Source organism: Vipera ursinii, assembly GCF_947247035.1.
Source record: "Vipera ursinii genome assembly, chromosome: 2".
Taxonomy (NCBI): domain Eukaryota; kingdom Metazoa; phylum Chordata; class Lepidosauria; order Squamata; family Viperidae; genus Vipera; species Vipera ursinii.
The window spans coordinates 118,063,300-118,087,277 of record NC_139513.1 but is presented as its reverse complement, the minus strand read 5'-3'; the positions used below and the strand labels follow the sequence as shown (position 1 = coordinate 118,087,277).

The following is a 23,978-nucleotide window of genomic DNA, read 5'->3' as shown; positions in this document are numbered from 1 at the left end:
GCATAAAGCAGTGCACATACAGGTCTTCTGTCCAGTTTGGGAGGGATGAAAATCTCCCTTAACGATATTAATCATTGTATTGATATAATAATTCAAGAGTAAAGGAGCGAGGATACACTCTTGTTCAATCCCCTTGGGATATCACTGCGTTTGAGAGATGCCCAGCTATGCTACATTCCCCACCCTCAGATTGGATGATTCATGATAGAATCAAACACTTGCTTAAATTCAGCAAGTAGGACATAAAGAACCACTTTTGTTGGCTGAGTGTATTTCTCTGTCAAGCAGGAATCAGTCCTTGATCTCGTCCAGAGCAGCCTGCTTAGAATCTTCCCTCTCCTGCAGTGAGGAAGCTCTCTTTCTCCAATCAGTCTAAACATTTCCAGTAGATGAATCTGGCATAGGTCTATTTATTTATTGCTTTTAAAATAATGACAAAAAAACGGAAAAACAAAACAAACCGCACAGATAATTATGGCAAATATATATACATACATTTTATTTTATTTTATTTTATTTTATTTTAATTCCATTTATATCCCGCCCTTCTCCGAAGACTCAGGGCGGCTTACAAGCTTAGCAGTAGCCTTCATTCTATGTATATGGCTGCTTATTAGGGCTTTCACACACACCCCCAAGCGGCATTATTACAAAGTCAGCTTAATTGCCCCCAACAATCTGGGTCCTCATTTTACCTACCTCGGAAGGATGGAAGGCTGAGTCAACCTTGAGCCTGGTGGGATGCGAACCTGCACTAATTGCAGGCAGCTGGTGTTACTTAAGGAGGCATTAGCCCACTGCTCCACCAAGGCTCTTTTTATTCCTTTGACAATTTGTGTCTGGCGTATATCTTACTGATTACACTCAGAAGGCTCACTGGGTGATAATTTGTTGGTACATCCGTTCTAGATAGAGACAATAATGCTTTTGCCCTAGTCATTAGGAATAATTGCTATTTATTGATATGGATAAAAAGAGAGGCCAAGGTCCATCAGTCAGGATATTCATTCCAGAGGTATTAAATCCTTGCACGAGAACTTTCCAGGTTTAATTGCCTTATTAATTCATGCATTACTGACATTGAAACTGGGAAACAATCTGGTAAATGTGTCTCCACCCCCCCCCCCAAACCCCCCCCCCAACAGTTAACTTTTATGGTTTTCTTTCCAGCAATACAAAGCCCAAAAATAACTCTCCCAAATCATTGCAGGAGTAAACTTCTCTAAGGGGAAGAGTTAAACTTTGGGCCTCCCCCAATTAAATGCCAAAATTTGGCAGAATTTGTTGCTTTTTGCCATAAAATGTGTTCAGGCTCCATGAACAGCCATTTTCTTTTGAGAGAAATTATGACTTTCTTCTTAAAAACTTCCATTGTTGGAGCATTCACAGCTTCTGGAGGCAGGTTGTTCCACTGATTAATTGTTCTAACTGTCAGGAAAATTCTCCTTAGTTCTAGGTTGCTTCTCTCCTTGATTAGTTTCCATCCATTGCTTCTTGTCCTGCCTTCAGGCGCTTTCGAGAATAGCTAGACTCCCTCTTCTTTATGGCAGCCCCTGAGATCTTGGAACACTGCCATCATGTCCCCCCTCGTCCTTCTCTTCATTAAACTAGACCACAGGTCTGCAACCCACGGCTCCGGAGCCACATGCGGCTCTTTCAGCCGTCTCCTGCGGCTCCCAGTCCTCTGCCATGTGCAGTCCAAAAAAAAAAAGTGGGACTAAAAAAGTTCAACCAATCAATTCAAATATGCAGGGTAGGTGCATATCTCGCTTTGGCTCCACTCTTCAGTCAAACCCTGTTCTGCACATGTGCGCATGTACACGCATGCGCACACAGTTTTTTGCGGCTCCCAGTTTTTCCTTTTGTGAGGGAACCGGTTCCGAGTGGCTCTTTCACTGTTTCAGGTTGCTGACCCCTGGACTAGACATACCCAATTCTAGCAACCGTTCTTCAAGTCCCCTAGTCATCTTTGTTGCTCTTCTCTGTACTCTTTCTAGAGTCTCAAAATCTTTTTTACATCATGACAACCAAAATTGGATGCAGTATTCCAAGTGTGGCCTTACTAAGGCATTGTAAAGTGGTATTAACAAAACATAACATGTTCCCTCCCCCTGGTCATGATGGGCTTTTTTTGTATGCACTCTTATTCTCTGGGGACATGAGCAAAGAACCTCTTAACTCCACTCCAACTCTGAATAGGGTGGCCATTTGTGCCTGACCAATAAAGTGTGTGTAGATTTCTCCAAATTTTTATACAGTATACTTATTTACACCAATATGTTCACTGAAAAATCTTTCCCCCACTTTAATAGAAACAGTGTTCATTTTATCATAGGGAAGGCTGTGATCTGTGCACCTGCTCAGGTTGAAAGGCAACTTCAGGTGTCTGCCTCCTCCTTCTAAGGGCTGTTAAGAGGACCATTCTTGGAGACTCACTTAGTAATATTTATATATTTATAGTTATTAAATTTTTATACCGCCCTTCTCCCGAAGGACTCAGGGCGGTGTACAGGGCAATAAATATTAAAAAACAAAGTACAAAAGTTAAAAAACAATTAAATAATTGTGCCCGATATATACTATAATTAAAACCATGTTAAAAACCCAACCCCAAACCCATCAAACCAGGCGGGATTGCTCAAATAAGTAAGTTTTTAGATCCCGCCGGAAGGAGCGAAGGTCGGGGGCCATCCGGAGCTCAACTGGCAAGTGGTTCCACAGGTCTGGCGCGCCCACCGAGAACACCCTCCCCCTGGGGGCCACCAGTCGACATTCTCTGATCGGAGGCACCCTGAGGAGGCCCTCTCTGTGGGAGCGCACTGGACGGAGGGAAGTTGACGCCGGCCGTAGGTGCTGCCGTAGGTAATCCGGACCCATGCCATGTAGGGCTTTGTAGGTCATTACCAGCACCTTGAATCTCACCCGGAGGGCAACCGGCAGCCAATGCAGCTCGCGGAGCAAAGGTGTAACATGAGAGTATTGGGAGACTCCCAACACAACTCGCACGGCTGCATTCTGCACCAGATGCTTCAGGTGCAGTTGCAGCTCTTCAACAGAAAATGGCCTTCCTTAAACTGTATCCTGGCTAAGGGATGCTCCTTTCCCAACAGATGCAGACAAATCACTAAAGGAACAAGTTGCTTTTGTCATTTCAGTTGCTGGCCTCTTTGTTACTGCTGTGCCTTCCTATTCTGTGTCTCCTATTGAGAGAATTTGCGATTGCCTGTGTGCCTTGAGTCTGCCAGTAAGAGTAGAAACAATGCGCAGATGTTTATCATATTCAAAAAAAATGGCACAGTGTTCAGCATTTAAAGTTTAATGAACAGTTTTTAAAAATCCAGGCAAGTGACATTGCTGTAAGCTTGAAAGAATGTGAGTGGATGGTGACTAGGAAAAAAAATACTATTATGCTTGGCAGGGCTGAGACAAGTAGAAGGGCAAGACAATTGATCTTACAGAAGAATAGGAAGAAAGAAATCGCAGGATGTCTTGGGAAGAGGGACTAGTTCTTATTAGAAAGTGGCAAACAGTTGACCATGCTGATATTGTCAAGGTAAAAATCACCTTAGTAGAGGGCGAAGGACCGTGCTTCAGAGAATGCATGATGTGCATGAAGGAAGGAAATAAAACACGACGCATAATCTTACTAAATACCTTTTAATTACAAAAATATAAAAACTAAAATATATATTATAAAGAGAGCTAGCTGATTACATCCTAACGTAACAGACAGTAACAGCAAAGTGAAAAACAAAGAAAACACTATGAGAACTTTTTCTAGACATGCGCACTAAACAGACTGAAACCATAACATAACTAGTCATATGGGATTCACTATGGTTACGAGATATGTTATCACAACAGGTGCAGAGAGCAGGGGAAATGTACAGTTAGAAATGAACTTTTCTGACGAACAAAAAAAACAACGTGCAGTGACATTCCCCTTCTTTCATCAGCAAAGTGAAGACTCAAGTAAGGCACATCTTCTCACGCAGATACTCATGCTGGGCTGTAGGAAGTGGTTTGTTCAGCATATCAGCAATTTGATCACGTGTAGGCACATACTGTAATGTCACAAAACCTTGTTTAACCAGTTGCCTTATGTTTTGATATCGGATGTCAATGTGTCTGGACCTTGAACCTGTAAAACGTGTTTCAGAAATATAAACCACAGATTCATTATCTTCCATCACAGTGATCGGTCAAATCGGATGTGTCCAGATATCTGTGACTAAAGCATCAAACCAGGTTAAAGAATTGCATGCATCAGACACACAAGCATACTCAGCTTCTGTAGAAGAACAAGAAACAAAATTCTGTTTACGCACATGCCAGTAAACAGGACATCCATTTAAGAACATCATGTAACCTGATGCTTTAGATACCTCAATAACTTTTTAACACATGTCCAATGAAACTGTTTTGCCTTGCCTACATGTCGTGATAAAAGATTAACACTAAGTGCAATGTCGGGTCTAGTCCAACTACTAGTTGGACAGCAGCAGCGACCCAATGACTGAGCGATATAGTGTTTGATCTTCGAACTCAGGACTTGGTTCATGTGCCAAAATATGAAAGTCAGTTTGCATGGGTATACTCACAGGCTTAGCGTCCTCCATGTTACAGTGATGTAACAGTTGTTCAATCTTCTCTTCTTGTGTGAGACTAAACCCCTTCTGAGTTTTGACAATTTGAACACCTAAATAAGTGTTAATACATCCTAAAGACTTCAATGTGAAAAACTTTTGTAAAGCTTTAGCAAAAACCTCACTCATCTGCTTATTTGGACCAATGTAAACAATATCATCGACATAAACAAGAATCATCTCATACCTATTATCAGATCTTTTAGTAAACACGCATTCATCTGTTTCGGACGTAATAAAGCCCATTGAATTTAGTTTGTCAGAAAGACATAAGTACCACATTAAACCAGACTGTTTCAGACCATAAAGACTTTTGTGTAGGAACCAAGTATCCCCTTCTTGCTGTCTGAAACCTGGAGGACCTTTCACGTAGATGTCTTCATCAAGATCAGCATGTAGATAAGCCGTTTCAATTTCAAACTGGAAAACTTCTAGACCAAGAATAGTTGCAGTGGCTAAGGCGATTTTCACACTCTCAGTCCGCACTGTGGGTGAGTATGTATTTGTATAGTCCTCAGGATAACGTTGAGCGAAACCCTGGGCTACAAGTCTGGCCTTGTACAACGAGTCACCATTCGGCTTCTTTTTGATCCTGTAGACCCATCGAGTACCAATAACTTTCTTGTTTGCTGGTGGACTTGCAGGCGTAAACACTTGAAGTTTCTTTAGACTGTCCATTTCAGCCTGCATTGCCTCAAACCATTTATCTTGTTCTGATTCAGGAAGATGTTTGATCTGTGTGAACTTCTCAGGTGGAAGTGTAACATTACAAATCAAAGGTACAGGTGTTTTTGTTACTTGCCACGAATACCGTTTTGGAGGGATTCCCTTTGTGGTCCTCTTGGAACGTCTCGGGCCAACCGTCCATTCTTCTTCCGTGTCCTCATCTTCATCATCGTCGCCAGCTGAAACATCGGTGGCTTGCGAAGACGAAACAGTAAGTTGAGAAGAACTCGTGGAAGGAACATTATCCTGTGAATCTTGATCATCAGGTTGTGTGGCATCAGCAACATCATCTCTAGGAAAATAAACTCCAGGATCGTTAGAATGAATCCTGGACCAGTCAGCATCTTCCTCAAAAGTAGCAGATTGTGAAACCACAATAACATGATGAGAGTCAATGTATTTGCTCCATTTTGAATTATCATCAATGCCCATAAATCTAATCCTTTTTGCTGCAGGACCCCCTTTCTTTCTTTGGGCTAAAGGAATATTCACCATAGCATATGAACCAAAAATATGGAGATGTGAGAGATCAGGCTTGTGTCCATACAACATGAAATAAGGGGTCTGATTTATCACACTACTCCAAGTGCGGTTGATGATATGGTTAGCATATTTGATAGCTTCACCCCAGTATGGAAGACCAAGGTTGGCATCTTCAAGAAGGCAACGCATCATGGTTTGCAAAACCCCATTTCTGCGTTCTGCCACTCCATTTTCAGCTGGAGTATAAGGAGCAGATGTCTGATGTACTATCCCATTCTTACGCATCCAGTCCTGGACACGCTGAGACATGAATTCAGCACCACGATCACTCTGGATTCTGGCAATGTTGACATCGAATTGGGTATAGACAAGACTAGCAAAGTCTTTAAAGATCTGAAAGGTCTCAGATTTTTCTTCCATAGGATATACATATCCATATCTAGAATAATTATCAACAATTGTCAAGAAATATCTTTTACCACCAAGTGTTGGTGCAAAAGGACCAACTATGTCAGTGTGTACCAAATCAAAAATGCGTGTTGACAGGCGTGTAGCGCGTTTTGGAATTGCTGCTGCCTTGGATTTGGCTTTCTTGCAGACAGCACAGTCCAAGAACACCTTACACCCCTTTAGATCCAAACCTCTTGCGAACTCTGGCATCTTCTTCAGAACACGGAAACTGGCATGACCCAATCTTCTGTGCCACTTATGGATACACCGGGAATGCAAAGGTTTACCTGTTAGTGAATTCTCAACATTAGCATTTTTATTAGGAACCCCAGGCTTGCTGTGAGCAAACTGTGTCTTTTTTGTATCTTTATCATTATTAGGAACCTTTGGAGTAGCAACAGGATCTCTCTCTGGGACGTCACTCTCTGGGCCTGTGCTTTTTGGAACGTGTATACTTTCCTGCTCTTGCTGCTTAGACTTTGGTTTTAAGTAATAAACACCACCAATCAACATGGTTTCAGCAACAATATCTCCGTCTTTGACTATATAACTTGCTTTTTCAAGATGGTGGACCGGAAAATGAGAAAACCTAGACAAATGACTCTGACTAAGCAAGTTACTACTGGCAGACGGAACATAGTAAACATCTGGAATGAGAGCACCGAGCTCTTCAATATAAACAGTTCCTTTTCCCATGACCTGAACAGGATGATTGGAAAAAGAGTAAAGTTCACGAAGTTCAGGTTCAGGCTCGTGCATCTCTGTGTAAAGCTCTTTTCTGTAGGTAACATGTAATGTTGCTCCGCTGTCCAAAGTCGTCGTCTGTCGTAGTCTGGTTGAGGCTGTGGATCGTTGGTCACAACCAATGTGACAAGTGGAGCTTGTGGATCACGCCTGGAACGACGACCACGACCTTGTCGTCCGCCTCTACCTCTGCCTCCTCTGGAATCTGTTCCTCTGGGCTGGTATGTGACGGGCGCTGGAACTCATTGGGGACAATCCCGGGTGGCATATCCCACACGATTGCAGATGTAGCATCTTGGCATCCTTGGAACATAGGTCCTTCCACGGAAGGCACGCCTCGCTGAAGCTCTTGATGCAGGTGGTTCCCTTAAATGTGGCGCAGCTTGCATAAGTGCCTCTTCTTCGGTTAAAATTCTGCATACATGATCCACTGTGCGTTGAGCAATAGGCACTTAATTGATCTTGGAAATAGCATCTTTCCACTCATGATTCAAAGAATTGATGATAATGCTGATCATTTGAAAATCATCAATAGGATAGCCTTTTTCACCCAGTTCTTTTCTAATACCTTTCATTTTAGTCAAATGTGCTCCAATATGTTCACCAGGTGACGAACAAAAAAAAACGTGCAGTGACATTTATATTATAAAGAGAGCTAGCTGATTACATCCTAACGTAACAGACAGTAACAGCAAAGTGAAAAACAATAAAGAAAACACTATGAGAACTTTTTCTAGACATGCGCACTAAACAGACTGAAACCATAACATAACTAGTCATATGGGATTCACTATGGTTACCAGACAAGTTATCACAACAGGTGCAGAGAGCAGGGGAAATGTACAGTTAGAAATGAACTTTTCTGACGAACAAAAAAAAACGTGCAGTGACAGATATCTGGAATCAAGAGGACTTAACGGCAGGAAGAATAATAGAGCTGTGCTTTGAAAAAGAAAATGAGAGGAACCATACTTGATAGCTGGAAGTAGTTCTAATAAAAGTTCCAATAGAAGAGAATATCTGCAGCTCAGGATTGAGCTGTGGAGTCCTGCTCTCTGAATTTGGTTGGTTTCTTCCAGACATTTCATTACCCAACTAGATAACATCAGCAGCGCTAACAAGTGTGGGTTTTGCTTCTAGTTTATATACAGTTGCTTGCCTTGTTAATGTTGGTGAGGATGTTATTTAAAATATAAATGTATAACATGTTCTGAAAAGGCAACGTCTTGGGTTCTCCTCAACTCATCCGGTTTTACAAAAGAAGAATCTTTGATTATTTATTTACTTGAAGAATTTGCTTTCAAAGGCCCTGCCAGTTTTTTAGAATTATGTTTTGCCATTATACATGTTATGTTTTTATTTGTTCCAAAATTTTACTCATGCATTGGGCAGGCTTTGTAGAATCTTCCTAGGATCACAGCTGGAAAACTCTTATGTTATCAACGATAACTGTATGGCCCATATGGTTTTGTGAATTGTTTCTGCAGCATTGGAAGAGCATGAGGGAAGTACAACAGAATAAAACTGCTTGGATAGGTGGGATGGAAAGCTGACACAATGCTCAAGGTTGACTCAGCCTTCCATCCTTCCGAGGTAGGTAAAATGAGGACCCAGATTGTTGGGGGCAATTAAGCTGACTTTGTAATAATGCCGCTTGGGGTGTGTGTGAAAGCCCTAATAAGCAGGCATATACATAGAATGAAGGCTACTGCTAAGCTTGTAAGCCGCCCTGAGTCTTCGGAGAAGGGCGGGATATAAATGGAATTAAAATAAATAAATAAATAAATAAATAAATAAATAAATAAATAAATAAAATTTACTGTCCGCTGGTTATTGTAAGTTTTCAGTCAGAGCAGCCATGCTTCTTATTTCTTCATAACAAACAAGAACTTAGACTGGCACAAGACCTTTCCCCACCATAAGTTAAATTGCTATTTACCCATCTTTGAGTTGATAGAAAGAGGTACCAGCATAACATTTTCTGTTGATTCATATCTTGCCTCTATTGCCTCTATTTAGTATGCTTTGATTGTTCACCTTTCATGTGTGCCGGGCATGATTAGTCAAGTGATTGGTTTAACCTCTGCTTTTGTTGCCATCCCTAGCTTTGAGGATCACCTGCTGATAGGAAAGAGCCATCAATCCCAACAATGGAGGGATGGAGTTGGATTTTGGGTAGGAAAGAGGTTTTGCCTTGACTTGCTTTGTACTTTAGCAAGCAGACTTAATAGAGTTCAGTGGGCAGAAGGAAGTAACAGGCTTTTACAGGTGACTTAATCTGCATATCCTTGTAAAACAAGACAAGCATCCATCTATCTGACAACTGTTCAATGGATTTATGAAACTGGAGTTGCTAAAAGAAAATATGTTTTCCTTGCTTTCAAAACTCAGCAACCTCGAGCTCTATGCCTCAGTAAGGGCCAAAAAAAAAAAAGCCTAACAGAACAGTGGTATGCTTTAATATAATCTCCCTCTTTGAGGGAAATGGGAAGTTCAGTAATCTGAGAAACAAACAAACAAATGGTTTCCGGGGACTGATCCTGACTTCTGTGGGTCACTTAGCTGGACTGACACCATGGACAACCCAAGTACTCTGTTTCCCAAAATTTGAGATCCGGACTTATACTTTTTTTGCCTCCAAAAAAGGCAGTAGATTTTATTTGGGGGGGGGATGTCTTTTTTCCCAACACCTGCCTCACCTCGCGGCAGTGGCACCAACAGTCCTGTCCAGCAGGAGCCCATGTGGCTGCTGGCCCACTTCTGCAGCTGCTTGCGGCAGGAGGCCGCAGGGCCCACCACACCATGCCACCGCCATGAGGCGAGGAAGGTGGGGGAGGGGGTAGAGCTGCCCCTGGCACCCAATAGGCACCCAAACATTTTTACCCAGAGAGAGACTGGAAGCTTTGTCTGCTTGCAAATGGGTGCTGAGAAACCAAGCAATTTGCTCCATCTCCAAGCGCCCCATTTGCAAGCAGACAAAGCTTCCAGTCTTCCTCTGGGCAAAAAGTGTGCATTGCGTCCGGATTACCTGTCTCCACCCCTGCCTCTGCACTTGGAATTACTTGCCCTGCACCAAGGGGCTGGTGCTGTGGCTGCTACCGGACACCTTCAGCCCCCACACACTCACTGCCGCTTGTGCTGGCCACGCCCACCCCGGGCTGATTTTTGGGGTGGGTCTTATTTTCAGGGAAACACGGTATGTCCCTTTCAGCACACCTTAAAATCATGAGAAAACTTAATACAGTAATGACAAATGTGGCCAAAACAATTGTAGTTTTGAGAACAGAACAATGCTACGGTGCTATTCATTAGAAAGCCCAATAAGATTGGCATTGTATGCTAAGCAAATTTGTACTTGCTTGTGTTCTGTGCCAAGTAGATTATTAAACATCTGGTGTCATGTACTGCTCAAGATCTCAGGACCTTTGCCCTTGTAACAAGGCAAGGAAAGAAAACCCTCTAAACAAAGTAGTGTTCAATGAGTCAAAGTTATTAATTGAACATAATGTGCCATAAAAAGCTCTCTTGTGCTCTGAGGCACCCTTAACAAAGAAGAGAGTTTTGAATGCTTTTTGCTGCAACAAAAGATTTCTGCTCAGTTCAAGAGATTCCAAGACTACAATCATACCTGATAAGGAGAAAAGAAGTTTTATTTTCCAACCTTTAAATTTGTATGGAAGGACCCAGGGTGAAGAGAGCTGTTTGGGCTTGGTGCAGTATTCTGGGCGCCACAAGTGAGTCTCAGTGCCCTACATATTTGCATACTATTTTGGTCATGTAATCTTGTGACCCAAACCATACTTCTGGCTTACAATCACTGTCTAAAATATACACTTACCAATCTAGCACAGGCTGATTCTGTGAGTACCATTCATCGTGTCATAAATGCTAGCAGCTTGCTCCCAATCACTGTGGAATCAGCCATTTTATCCTACTAATAAAGAGATTTATCAGGCTGACTTCCAGGTGAACCTACAGGTAGACCTCGACTTACAAGAGTTCATTTAGTGACTGTCTGAAGTTAGAACAGCCCTGAAAAAAGTGACTTATGACAATTTTTCACACTTATGACCATTGCAGCATCCCCACGGTCATGTGATCAAAATTCATTCCTCATAATACTATTAAATATTTTCCTTCATATAAATATATATAATAAAATACATTATTTTAATATAATAAATGTCAGGGGGTTGAATAGATCTGTAGCTTCAAGAAAGGTTCAATAAGCTGAAGACTTTGGGGACCCTGATCTAAACCATAAAATATCAATGTTGTATGTTGCACAGTATTTATTTCAATAGGGTTGTTAATCTGAGTTGCTAATTGTTTTACACTGTCTTGGTTAGAAAAACTATGCTGTATTTTTTACTATTCATTTTCATTATTGTATTTTAAGACAATAGCTGAAGGAACCCTTCATTTTTTAAAAAAAATCAGTGCTTTTATATGGCTTCTCCACTCAATGAAAAGAGAAGGCGTATGCTTACTGTTTATCAGAAAACTCCCAAATCCTTTTAAAAGCAGTAATATGTGTGTGTGTGTGTGTGTGTGTGTGTGTGGATCAACACTCACACACACACACACACACACACACACACACGGTTTTACTAGAAGCTGAAAGTCAACATGGTTCCCTGTAAAACCACATCAAACACATCTATGGAGATTCTCAGTCATCCAGTTCATAGTTGTCACAAAGATGCTTTTTCAAGAGGCAATTGGACTGAAGAACTTCTTGGATGAGAAGCGAAACGTCTTCAAGGAAAAACAAAGAAAGTCCTCTTGAAAAAGTATGTTTGGGACCATATCAAACTCATTACAAAGTATAAAAATGTTTTGTATCTAAAAGAAAGATGTTATTTCAGATGAGTAAAATATCTATCTTTGTCTTAACAACCAACAACAAGTCTTATATAGACCTTGTTACCATAATAACATCAGGAGGTAATTAATATATGTTATAAGCAATGCATGTAACTGTAATAAATCGAATTTTGGGTGATATTAACAAGAAGTATCAGGAGCAAATCATGCAAAATGCATTTATTTAGAATTAGCACCATCCAGTGGACTAGGAAAGTCATATCAATTTAAAATGTCTGACCGACTATCATCAAAACTACTTAGGAGTTACGATCCTTAGACGACTTATTCTGCACATAAAGCTTTTACTACTTGGGACTTCTTAGGCAAAATGCAATATGTACTAGTGAAGCTACTTCCTAATATATGTGGATATTAGATTGTTTTTTCAACCCCCAATATCCACAGCATTATTACTAAGTGAAAATTACAAGAGAGCAGCTGTGTGGGTGAGAAGAGAAATGCTTTTTTATGAAGTCACTATAGAAGCTAATAATGATACAGTTGAGGGACGACCACAAGGGCTGAGGATAGCATGTCTACTTGCTTATTCTGAAGAAATCTGCAGTCTTTCCTGATGAGATGATGAGAAGGCTGTGGAGAGGCCCACAGTACCCAGTTCAAGCAGCTTGGCCAGTGAAAGAAGTTCTGAGTAGATTCCCAAGGCCTTGTTAGTACTTGCTAACAAGAAGCCACATCCATTGTCTTTTTGTTCACTGCGATGCACATACTAAGTCCACTTCCTTCTCCCTGGAGCAAGTACAAGGGGTTTTCTTCCCTTCCTTTTTTATGCATCATGAAATCAACACCAAATATTGAACATAAAACAAATGGTGGGAGAGAGAACTAACATCACCATCTCGCATACCATCAGACCCAAGCACAGGCTAAGCACTGAATAGTTCTGCAATAATGTTAAGAGCCAATGTGTTTACATAAGATGGCCTTGCCCCATTCTCTCTCATTCCCATTGAGCATTGGGGTGAGATGTTAAGCGGCAGCCCGGGTTTCTCATGTGGCCCCTTTGGAAAACTGTGCTCCTCCCAACGATACAGGCAGGAAAGGATTTACTTTGTATCAATCTTTTATCTATCATCACACTTTGTTTTAAGAGATTGCTAATTTCAGATCATTTTCTTCTGCTTTCTTCACAGATATACACACACAGAGAACATGCTCTTAGACTCTCCTTATGATATAGTTAGCTAGGTGCTGTCCATGTATTTCTTGTAAATAAATCCGTTGTTATAGAACCCACTTGAATTCTGTAATCAATGCTACAAATCGGACTCTTGTTCTCAAAGCACTGTTGCTGTTGTGATTCCTCACCAGCCAGTGGATCTAGCAGCTGAGTCTGAGGAATCAAGATGAGGAGGAGGGGCCTGGAGTGACATTAGAGTCAGAGGAAGGCTCTGAGGAGCTCCAAGACTTACAGTTGGACGAGGAGCCTGGCCCCTCTACTCGCACCCAGGCTGAGACACAGCTGTGCTGGGAGCCTGAGTTGAACAGTGATGAAGAATAGCTGGGGAAAAATCCCGGATGCACGAATGCACAGGCAAGAAAAGCAAGTAGGACACAGGAATGCAATGGGGTGGCTCCAAAGGCAAAGGAGAAGGCATTAGGAAGCCATGCCTTGGCTGAATTATAAAAGGGAAGGTGTGGGAGGTGCTGGTTGCTGGTGCTGGTTGCTGAAAGCAACCGTTCATGTTGAGGATTGAGTTTCTGTGGACTGTGTTTGTTTGCCTTGGACATTGACTCAGGTTTGTAAGAATAAAAGGGGTTGGTTGTTTCTTGCAGTTCCTGCCTGTTTCTTGGAAGAGGGGTTTCTCCTTGTGAGCATAAGAACTTACGTAGGCTAGGACAGAACAATTGCACCCATATAGGATCCAGGTTCCTGGCTGATTAGAACTCCCCTACTCCTAGTAATTATGTTTATGATTGCAAATAAGTAAACATACAATCTTACCAGTGGTAGTCAAATACGACAAAGCTATCAAAAAAAAGGTCTGACTGAAAAAATACATATTTGTATTCTTTTGTGCAATAAAAATACACTCTTTATTCCCAGAAAAATGCATGTCAAATAAACGTTCAAATAATTGCATTAAAGACATTAAGAGAGAACCACTAATATTAACCTAAATACTATACATTTTTAAAAAATCTATCAAGGTACACTACTCTGTAAAAATCACTCTGCATTATTTTACATTTTACAGAAACGTTAAAGATGTAATAGTATTTGGATGCTGCTGGAACTTCTGTTTACATTCCATAGTATTCCTCACACACATCTATATTCCTCACAGATTATCATAATTGCATTCCTATAGTATTAGTATAGTATTAAAACTGTACAAGGATTAGGAAACATTTGTCACAGTCAATTCATAGATAGATGAACCTATTATACTGTAAATCTGCTTCATCTATTCTGGACAATGCCATGACTGTCAAAAGAATTAAACAGTGATGGCTTCTGATTGTTAACGCCAGTTGTCCTACATATATATTGATAGGTGGCATATCAAAGTTTCATAATCTTTCTGGAATATTTTTCCCCAGTGTTTGACATCTGCATGGGAACATCATCAGTCTAACTAAATAAATGCTAACAAATTGCTGCACACATTTTTGGCTATTATGTAATCTACAGTATATTCCAAATTCTCCCAATGAAATTTGTAGAGTTATAATGAAAGTGATAAAGAGGGCATACATAACCTGATGATTCTTATAAAAACAACAAACAAAAGGATGGTTTTCCTGTCATTTCAACTAACTATGGAAATAACAGCTGCAGCTAGCTTTGAATGCTATCAGATGAAATTGGCAAGATGGAGGGGGAAAAAAGAAACAATGTAGTACCCTTTTAAATGCATATCCATTTTTACCAGCAACATTTTTTTCTTTTTCATTTTTTCTCCAGCTTAAGGAGCAATTATATGAAATCTGAAAGCTAAGTCACTATTACTAAATTTGTAGCTTTAGTTGCTGTAGCTATTTGTATTTTCTTTGACAGGCCAAATAATCCACTTGGATTTCTTTTACTTGTTATGGGTGTTATAGCTAGAGATTGTTTTTTTAACCACTATTACTGATGAATACAGTTTATACAGAAAATTCCTAATATTAAGCATTAAGAAAATAGAATCCATAGCCTTAAAGTATTTAATCTTATAAGCATCCAAAAATAAAATGAAGTAAAAAAGTAAAACATATGGGATTTGGTAGCATATTGCCCTGTATAATTTTCTATATGTGCCATACTAGAAAATAGCTTTTGTTTGGCATCATGGCTATTGGTTCAAGTCATCTCTTTTGAAACAATGCTGCTGGTTTTGGACAAATTCCTAAATGTCTTTCTAGGTAATAGCCTTCAACAGCACTAGGCTCTTGGATTAAGCCATTTGTTAACTGAACTTCAACAGGCATGTTAAATATACAGTATCTTGAAAGAGTTCTTTACAAAATATTATTTCATGATGATGAACCTCAGCCATTTCTTTCAGATATTAATGGAAGAAAATCCCCTAATCAATATGTTTCTACATATGTCATGATATATTAGTTAAATAGCATAGGAACTGCTTCTTTAAAGACTAGGACAGGGATGGGGAACCTTGGCTCTTTTATGACTTGTGGACTTCAACTCCCAGAATTCCTGAGCAAGATTCCCCACCCCTGGACTAGGATAAGAAACAAGGCACAAGCAGGTATAAGATGTGTGATGTTTTTCATTACAGCACTTTACATTATGATGTTATTTTACAATAACCATTCAAGGGAATAAAATACCCAGTTTCATTAACACGAGGGCACACATTTGAAGTCTTCATAATGTCAGACAGACCCATTTTTTCATTTGTTACAGAAGACCATCATCTCAAAACTTATTTATAAGAACAGATCTATTAATCTGTGACATATCTGTCAGAGAAAATGTTAAGCTATATTGTATATAGTCAGCTCGTGTCTCCCTTTTTTAGGTAATAATAAAATCAATCTTCCCAAACATTATATTACACTGCTTTTCAAAAACTCTTTCCCAGCTACTGCATAATCTCATACAATCTTAAAACTTTCTTCAGATCTGCTATGAAAATATCAGCTCCCTCATCAGATAGATCATTGACATCTGGCAAGAAAAGGTTTGCTTTATCAGAGGTAATCAAATTATGTGACAGAAAGTGCACACCAATTTTATTGCAATAGTTTACCATTACCTTGTTAATATCTTTTTGGACTCGTACCATACATTCAGGCTTCTGATTTTTTCTCCAATTATGTCTTGGTAACAGTGAAGACCAAACTATAACAGTATCTGGGAATGCTCTTTTAAGAATGCCTAAATCATTTCTCATTGAGATAATGAATGAAGTATTATTTGAGTGACACAGATCATCTTCACCAAGATGAATTATTACTACTGATGGAGGAGATCGGAGATGATAAATTTCATGCAAAAGAGGCATAAGCTGATTCCACCTCATGTTCGGTATCCCATGCCAAAACACATTCGCCCGTGAAGTTGAGATGCCCAACTGCAATCCATGAGGGTGACTTTCCGCTCTTTTCTTCAATGTCAAGATCACAGAATTCCCACATATCCATATTTCCTTTGGTGCAGGTTGCAAATTTGCAATACCTAAAGACAAAATACCACATTAACTCCTTTAGTTCAAGTTCTACATCATTCCAACATCAGAACAGCAATAATCCCCCACTTCCGGTTTGACGTCATGGCAGGACGGGTGCAGGAAGACAGGGTTCTGTCTTCCGCTTTCGATTTTGACCCGCTGGGGACCCTAAAAAGGGTTGAAAGTCACCCTGAAGAGGCAATGAGCAAGGAGGGGTCCCTCGTTGATCGCGGGAGGGTGGCAGCCTTTCCGTTTGATCCAAGGAAGCCCTCGAAACCGGTGGGGGAAAGACTGGCTACATTCGTGTAGCCAGTTAGAAGCTGCTGACAACCGAAGAAAACAAACACCAAGTAACTCTTCAGCAACATGGATGAGACCTTATCCTCTCTTTATGATTCCAAGACTTCTTCCTGAAAAAACTGCCCAAAGCACTCCCGAGAGGCAAGGGGAATTCTGCCCAATTCCCTCAGTCCCTCAGGAAAAGAAAAGTGTCTGCTTTTCATATATATATATATATATATATATATATATATATATATATATATATATATATATATATATATATATATATATATATATATATATATATATATATATATATATATATATGTTTTCTGAGGTTTTCGCGGGTGCCTGTATGTGGATCCTTGGTTTTTCGGGTTTTTCCCCACGTAGAACTAGAGGTGTAGGCGCAACGTTTCGACGGAATCCCATCCGTCATCATCAGGCTTTAGCTTCCTTCTTCTGGGAGAAGCATGTGGCTGTTTGTTCCTCTTTTTTAAACTGCCAGAGGGGGTGTGTTCTGTGGAGGTGTGCTCTGATTGGGTAGGGGACCAAGTGTGTTCTGATTGGGTGGGAGTGTGTTTTGAATGGTGGGTGTGTTCTGATTGGGTGGGGGGGTGTTCTGAGTGGATGGGCTGGTCTCAGCTGCCAGCTCCAGACCTGAGCTGGTGAGTTGTGCTGCTTTTGTTCGGCTTCGTGTTTGTGGTGGTGACATGTTTTTATAGTGGGTGTCAGTTTGCTTATTGTGTGGTTTGGAGGGGTTTAAAGTGGCTGATGTTGCAGCTGTAGTTAGGTTTCTGTTTTGTGGTTGTGTGTCTTTATCGTTGTGGGTTCGGATTTGCTTTTTGAATGGTTGTGTGGTGGTGATGTCATGTGATGTTATCATGAGTTTGGGTCTGGTATCATTCTTGGTGGTTGGGCCTCGTCTGTCAATCAAGGCGGGTTTCCAAATGGCTGGTAGACGAGAGGTATCATCTCGTTTATTCATGCTGTGGGGGCGTTTTTCTATCTCAATGGCTTCTCTGATTATTCTGTTGTTAAAATGTTCAATTTTGGCGATAGTTTTGGTTTTTTTAAAATCAATTTCATGTCCCGTGGCTTCAAAGTGTTGGACCAGGGATGAAGTTTGTTCTCCCTTTCTGAGTGAGTTTTTGTGCTCTTCAATGCGTGCACTCTTTAGTTAGTTCCTCTTTAGTTCTACGCGGGGAAAAACCCGAAAAACCAAGGATCCATATATATATATATACATACATACACATACATACATATACATACATACATATATACATACATACATATATACATACATACATATATATATATATACACATACATACATATATACATATATATACATACACACACACACACACACACATATATATATATATGGCTCTGAAATTTGGGGACTGGGTGTTTTTAAGATCTTTTTTTTTAAAAAAAGACTTGAAAAGTTTGCAATATAAATTTGGATTTAAAAAGCTGAAAAAGTGTTAATGACATCTAGTGGTGAGCTATGGCACTACAATTTATTATGCCTAAAAGAAACCTGGCTCAAAGCCCAGACCTATATAAGACTCTGGCTGGCCACAGGTTAAGCATCGTCATCACCATTAATTTTTCACCCAGTAGCAACAATAATATATAAGCAAGAAAAGTTAAAAGAGCAGTGCTATTCATAGATTGTGATCTCTCATAGTGCTGTCTCCTATGGAACAGTCTCACATCTTTCGAGATTTAAAGAATCCAAGATCTCTTAGCCTTTTAAAAAAAATGGCCTTTCCCATACACATTACAGCCAGGGCCCCCAAAATATGTATATTCCATATAATGCATCGATGGTTTTTCTATGAATTTATTTTTAATATTGATCATGGAGTTTTTATAACAGCTTTGTTCCATATAGAACCAAGCTTGTTAACTGTCAAGATTCTTTTTCCCTCTATGTATACAAAATGGACTGTAATTAATATAGGTTTTGGTGTCATTTTTGTAACTTGGCATTTTGGTGCTGCTGCTATTATATTATTATCCTTGGGATGGTGACATTATTCGGTGGATGGCTTTTCACTCTTTTGAGAATGAATGTACATAGTACATTAGAATTTCATTTTAATATGTTCCATTGTTTATACAGGTAAATGACAATAAAGTCTAATTATTTTTTGCACTGCTTGCCGCCGAGAATTGTGTATTTAAGATGGGTAGTCAGCCATTTTGAGACCATCATGTGTGTAAATGTAGGAAAAACAGTTTAATCTGAACTAGAGAGAACATCACAGCTGTATTTGTGGCATCTCTCTGGGGCTCAAGAATCAGAAATTCCCAGCTATTTTAATCTGAGCTTAAACTGTGATTGTTTCACTATTGTAAGAATCACAGAATCTCCACAAACATGTAAGAATCACGCTGTCTCTCAATTCTGAAAAGTAAGATGAAGGGGCAGGATTAAAGTTTGAAAAATGGTGGTGGGGGGGACAAAATAGCAAAGATCCAGTCTAGCATTAGTATCTAGGAAGATTCTATAGCAGATCACAAAATATCTGATTTACACGGACTTTGAAAACTACAAGAATTATGGTAAGTCAGCAAGAATTTATCAAGAACGAATTTCCTAGAGTAACCATGCTTCACCAAACTCTACTGCTTTCTGTCTCATTCTGAGCACCACACTTGAAGGATTAGGAAATATCAGGAAAAGTTCAGAGATGGGGGACAAAGATTATCAAGGGACTATAATATAAGGTTATGAAGAGAGATTGAAAGAGCTGAAAAAAAGACGACCGAGGTCAGTATGGTAGTACTCTTCAACTAAAAGATCTGAAAAGATGCTACACAGAAAAAGATCAAGACCTTCTTGCTTCAGAGTACAGGAATAATAGATTTAAACGACAAGGCAGGTTCTGATTAGAAAAAATAGATATTGGGGGGAAAAATCATAGTATTCAGAGAAGTGGTATGCTCCCATTCCTTGGCTACATTAAAGCCAAAGCAGTCATTTGTCGGAAACAGATTGGAGGACCAAAATACCCCTTTCTAACTCAATGATTCTAACTCTCTGTATTTCCTAATCTTGGTAATTTAAACTGAAGCTGAAAATATGATTGGTGGGGGAGAGGTGCAGTTTCCAGATTATTACAATTAGTTACATATTATCTTGCCTTTTCAACAGGTATTGCTTATCAAAGGACTAGAATCAAGTCACCTCACATATAGGAATGTATGGATTGAGAGGTTTTTCTATCCCACTAACTCGTGCTAGTTTTTCTGACACGAGATACGAAGTCAACAGAAGTCCTTGCACATTATCATGACAAGGTATAGAGATTTCTGTACAAGAGAAACACAAAAGATTGCCAGACTCACTGGAAAGGCGGTCTCAACAATTCTAGTGCAGGGGTAGGCAACCTCGGCTCTTTTATGACTCGTGGACTTCAACTCCCAGAATTCCTGAGCCAGCTTGGCTGGCTCAGGAATTCTGGGAGTTGAAGTCCACGAGTCATAAAAGAGCCGAGGTTGCCTACCCCTGTTCTAGTGGGTCGCCTCATTTTTAACTTACCCTCCTCCGCTGAGCACACGACAGTTATTACCGCACTGCGGTTCTCATTGACTACCTTCTTCCTTTTGACTCGTCTTGCCGGAAACGAGTTCTCCAGAGTAGCTGCTCCATTGCAACCATCCACGCTCGACGCCGGGACACTTTCAGCGGCTACCCTGCCCGCTGGACCTAGCAAGCCCTGACGACCAGCTGCTATAACCGCCTCCAGGGCTTTCACAAGGGAGGGGTTGGGCGGGGGGCCCTTGGGATCAGGGGGCTGCTTTCCCACGGCGTTAGGGACACCGAGGCTAGCGTCGTTGGGCCTGATGGGTACCATGGCAGAAAAAAGTCAGGCCGCTCGGGACGATTGCAACTTTACCGGCGGAAACAAAGGGACGCTTCCCCGCCCCTTGAAGTTGCCTTCCCCAGTCCAAGGACCGTGCTTAGTAGTTAGATAAAGGCCGACTTAGGCTGGAGAGGCGGCGTGAGCGGACCAAACGCTGCAGCCAAAGTCCTGGCCTCCACCCTGCGACTCCGGGGCTTCTCTGGGAGGACAAGGCCCCGCTAGCATCAGCCGTTCCTGCTAAGATGGCGGGGGCCGGAGGAGCCCGACTCCGAAGAGCTTCGTGACGGCCGAGTCTCTGCCCGGCAACTTTGGCGCGACAGGGACTTCTTAACAACGTCCTTTCCAGCGGCTGTTGCAAAGGTCACTCAAAGCCGTGTCTCTCCATCGAGTCGTCCACGCCGCGGGTGGAGTGGGGGGGGGGAGAGCGGTGTGGCCAAGCACAGCGGTCCGTTACCCTGGAAACCACTCCCCGGTTACGTTCCCTCTTCTAATCCCGACCGAGCTTTTTAATCAAGAGCAACAAAAGAGAAACAGCGGGATCGAGAGGAGAACGGCTCCGCCCGGCCGCCGTAGCTTTAAAAATAAATAAATAAATATCTAGAGCAGGGGTAGGCAACCTCGGCTCTTTTATGACTCGTGGACTTCAACTCCCAGAATTCCTGAGCCAGCCATGCTGGCTCAGGAATTCTGGGAGTTGAAGTCCACGAGTCATAAAAGAGCCGAGGTTGCCTACCCCTGGCCTAGAGGCTCAGAATTACACATGCGTATTAGCTTCACTGGGTTCTAGAGATGAGTAAAATAGAAGCTCCCAGTTTCTTTAAATCCCATTGTCTCCTGGGAAGAATCGGGCCCTGTAATAGAAAAAACAGCGGACCAATCCAGAATTTTATTTTGTTCTTATTATTGCAAAGCAAATAGTCCCGCTTAAATTATGTGAAGCAGTTATTTACCACAGCAACATTAGCTATGGTGCTTCGAATTTTTTAGTCTTAGAGGAGATATATAAGCAGGGGAAAAAAACCCCGATAAGTTGAACGTTGCCCAAAGCCAGCAAGCAGCAAAACTTAACTTCCGCAAAGAGCATTATTACTTGCTGGGTTTAAATATGTTTAAATATTTCTAACATTTTTAAGAAATCCAAACACCAAAACATGAAACCCTAGTAAGAAATGACGTGACTCTTCCATCCTTTTTAGCTAGTTTATGGTTTGTTTTCCCCGTTTCTTAAGAGCAAATCCCACTTCTTCTAGAGCAGCGTTTCCCAACCTTAGGAACTTGAAGATGCGTGGACTTCAACTCCCAGAATTCCCCAGCTGGAATTGAAGTCCACGCATCTTCAAGTTCCTAAGGTTGGGAAACGCTGTTCTAGAGAAGAGGAAAATTGAGTAAACGACCATCTTAAAGCAGGAAGTTGTAGTCGGTGGGTTGTTCTTCATTTTCTTAGATCTACATTCCGCTTTCTTTGAACTCCGGAAACATCCGCTGCGCGCCGTTTCCCATGTGCAGATCAGGAATCGGCCTGAGCGCTACAAGAAGGTGCATGCGCAAAAGGAAAGATCGTTTCAAAGAGAGAACGGTTTTTTATATATTGCATCCTTTGCAATATATAAAGTGTCTTACTGGAGTTTAGGCTAGCTGGATTCTTTTTTTTTTTTGGTGATACTGTGCCAGCATATCTGCCTGATTCACAAACGCACTAAACTACAAAGATTGTGTTTGCATGGGCATCTTATCCTCGATTAATTAATCTCAATCTGATTTTAATTGAACGGAAAAATTGTTCCCATTACATAACAGAATAAAATGTTACTGGCTACTTTATGGCTCTGTATTCGGCAACCTCTGCTCTGAATAGGTGAAGGCTTCAAGTAGTTGTGACTATAGCCTTCCTTGGAATTAATTGGGACCATATGGTTGACATTAACACTTATGCCATCTCAAAGGCTAATTGCCTTGGTAAAAGGGCAAAACTTAATTTGACTCTTGCCTTCAAAAGGGATTTGTCAAGGTGAAAAAAGAAATCTTTAGACAAATATTTAGGAAATATACACTACTGCAATTAAAAATTGATAGTAAATTCCACTCTGGCTGTAGCATATAACAATGAACTGCAAACTAAGCAGCCTACATTTGGCCTATTTTGTGGGGCAGCCCATCTTTTATATGGTTGATTATTCTATATGTTGTATGAACGCAACTAAAAAGTGATGCTTTTTGAAAAACAACTTTACATAAACTTATCTGGTGGAAAAAAAAGCAAAATCAAAGAAGTGATGGAAGACACTGAAACTGACTTGTAAAAAAAGAGTAGAGTTTTCATCACAACATTGTAAAACTTGCCTTTTTTGATCCTTTCCCTCACTTCCAATGGACACCATTTTCTTATAATGTACAAACTCATGCATAGATGAATCATAATTTTGTCTTTGTTCACTACACTACCAACCTAAGGGACTAATATTTAGACTAAAAAGGCAGAAATATATATAATTAATTCAGAGGCATTAAAATATCTTAGTCATTTTAGAATAAATGTTATAGATAAAATAATTACTGGAATTTTTTCCCCTTTCTCATTTTTTCTCCTTCAGTGTTTCCCCTTCTTTCTTTTCTAATGCAGTCAGTGCCTAGATGAGTGATTAGGCTTAGCAATGAGTTATTTCTTCATAAACATGTCAGTGTATTGGTAAGTAGAGTGAATGTCTTATACATGATAATTAAGTGGGGTAGTTTATAACCCAGAAGACAAAAATAAAATTCAAAACTATTTTAATATATTTGGCAAATGGGCTAAAATATCATTAAGAAATCTAGCAAATACAAAGTGGTGTACTTCATATGCAAAAAGCAAATGCACAGGGTCAGAATGGGAAATATATGGCTTCATAAGTAATATTACTTGTGAAAAAGATCCCGAAATAATATTTGATTGCACACAAAATAGCAATCAATTCAATTCAATTTATTTGTTTGCGGTCACAGACCAAAGTACAAATACAACAAAAGAAAAACATAGAAAAAGTAAAATCATAGACAATTGGATACCAGAAGCCTTGGCTGAGGGGAATTACAACATTCTCCTCTAATAGTTACAGCTCTTAGAAAAAATTTAGAGACCTGAGAAGTAATATATGAGGAGCCATCCCCTAAACAATATTAAGACCAAATTGCTAGCATTGGGACCAGAAGGGTCTATTTTAAGGAGAGACAGTAATTTAGTTCTGCCTGCGTTATACATAGGGCAGCATAAAAAGACA

The 23,978-nt window shown here is 40.4% G+C and overlaps 1 protein-coding gene across 3 annotated transcripts; it reads right to left on the bottom strand.

The window, feature by feature from the left end:
- Positions 1-13,955: 13,955 nt before the first annotated feature.
- Positions 13,956-21,279, bottom strand: LOC310636832 (uncharacterized protein). Of its 3 annotated transcripts, none has more exons than XR_014491805.1 (3): positions 20,397-21,279; positions 15,619-16,563; positions 13,956-15,542 (listed from the first exon to the last, which is right to left on the bottom strand). XR_014491805.1 is itself a non-coding variant. In XM_083356943.1 (2 exons), exons 1-2 carry the CDS (start codon positions 20,710-20,712, stop codon positions 15,968-15,970), a joined length of 912 nt encoding a protein of 303 aa, XP_083213069.1. In that variant the 5' UTR covers positions 20,713-21,279; the 3' UTR covers positions 13,956-15,967. The 3 variants fall into 3 exon arrangements, 1 of the variants encoding a protein (XP_083213069.1); XR_014491806.1 differs by having other exon boundaries at positions 13,956-15,537; XM_083356943.1 differs by having other exon boundaries at positions 13,956-16,563.
- Positions 21,280-23,978: the final 2,699 nt, after the last annotated feature.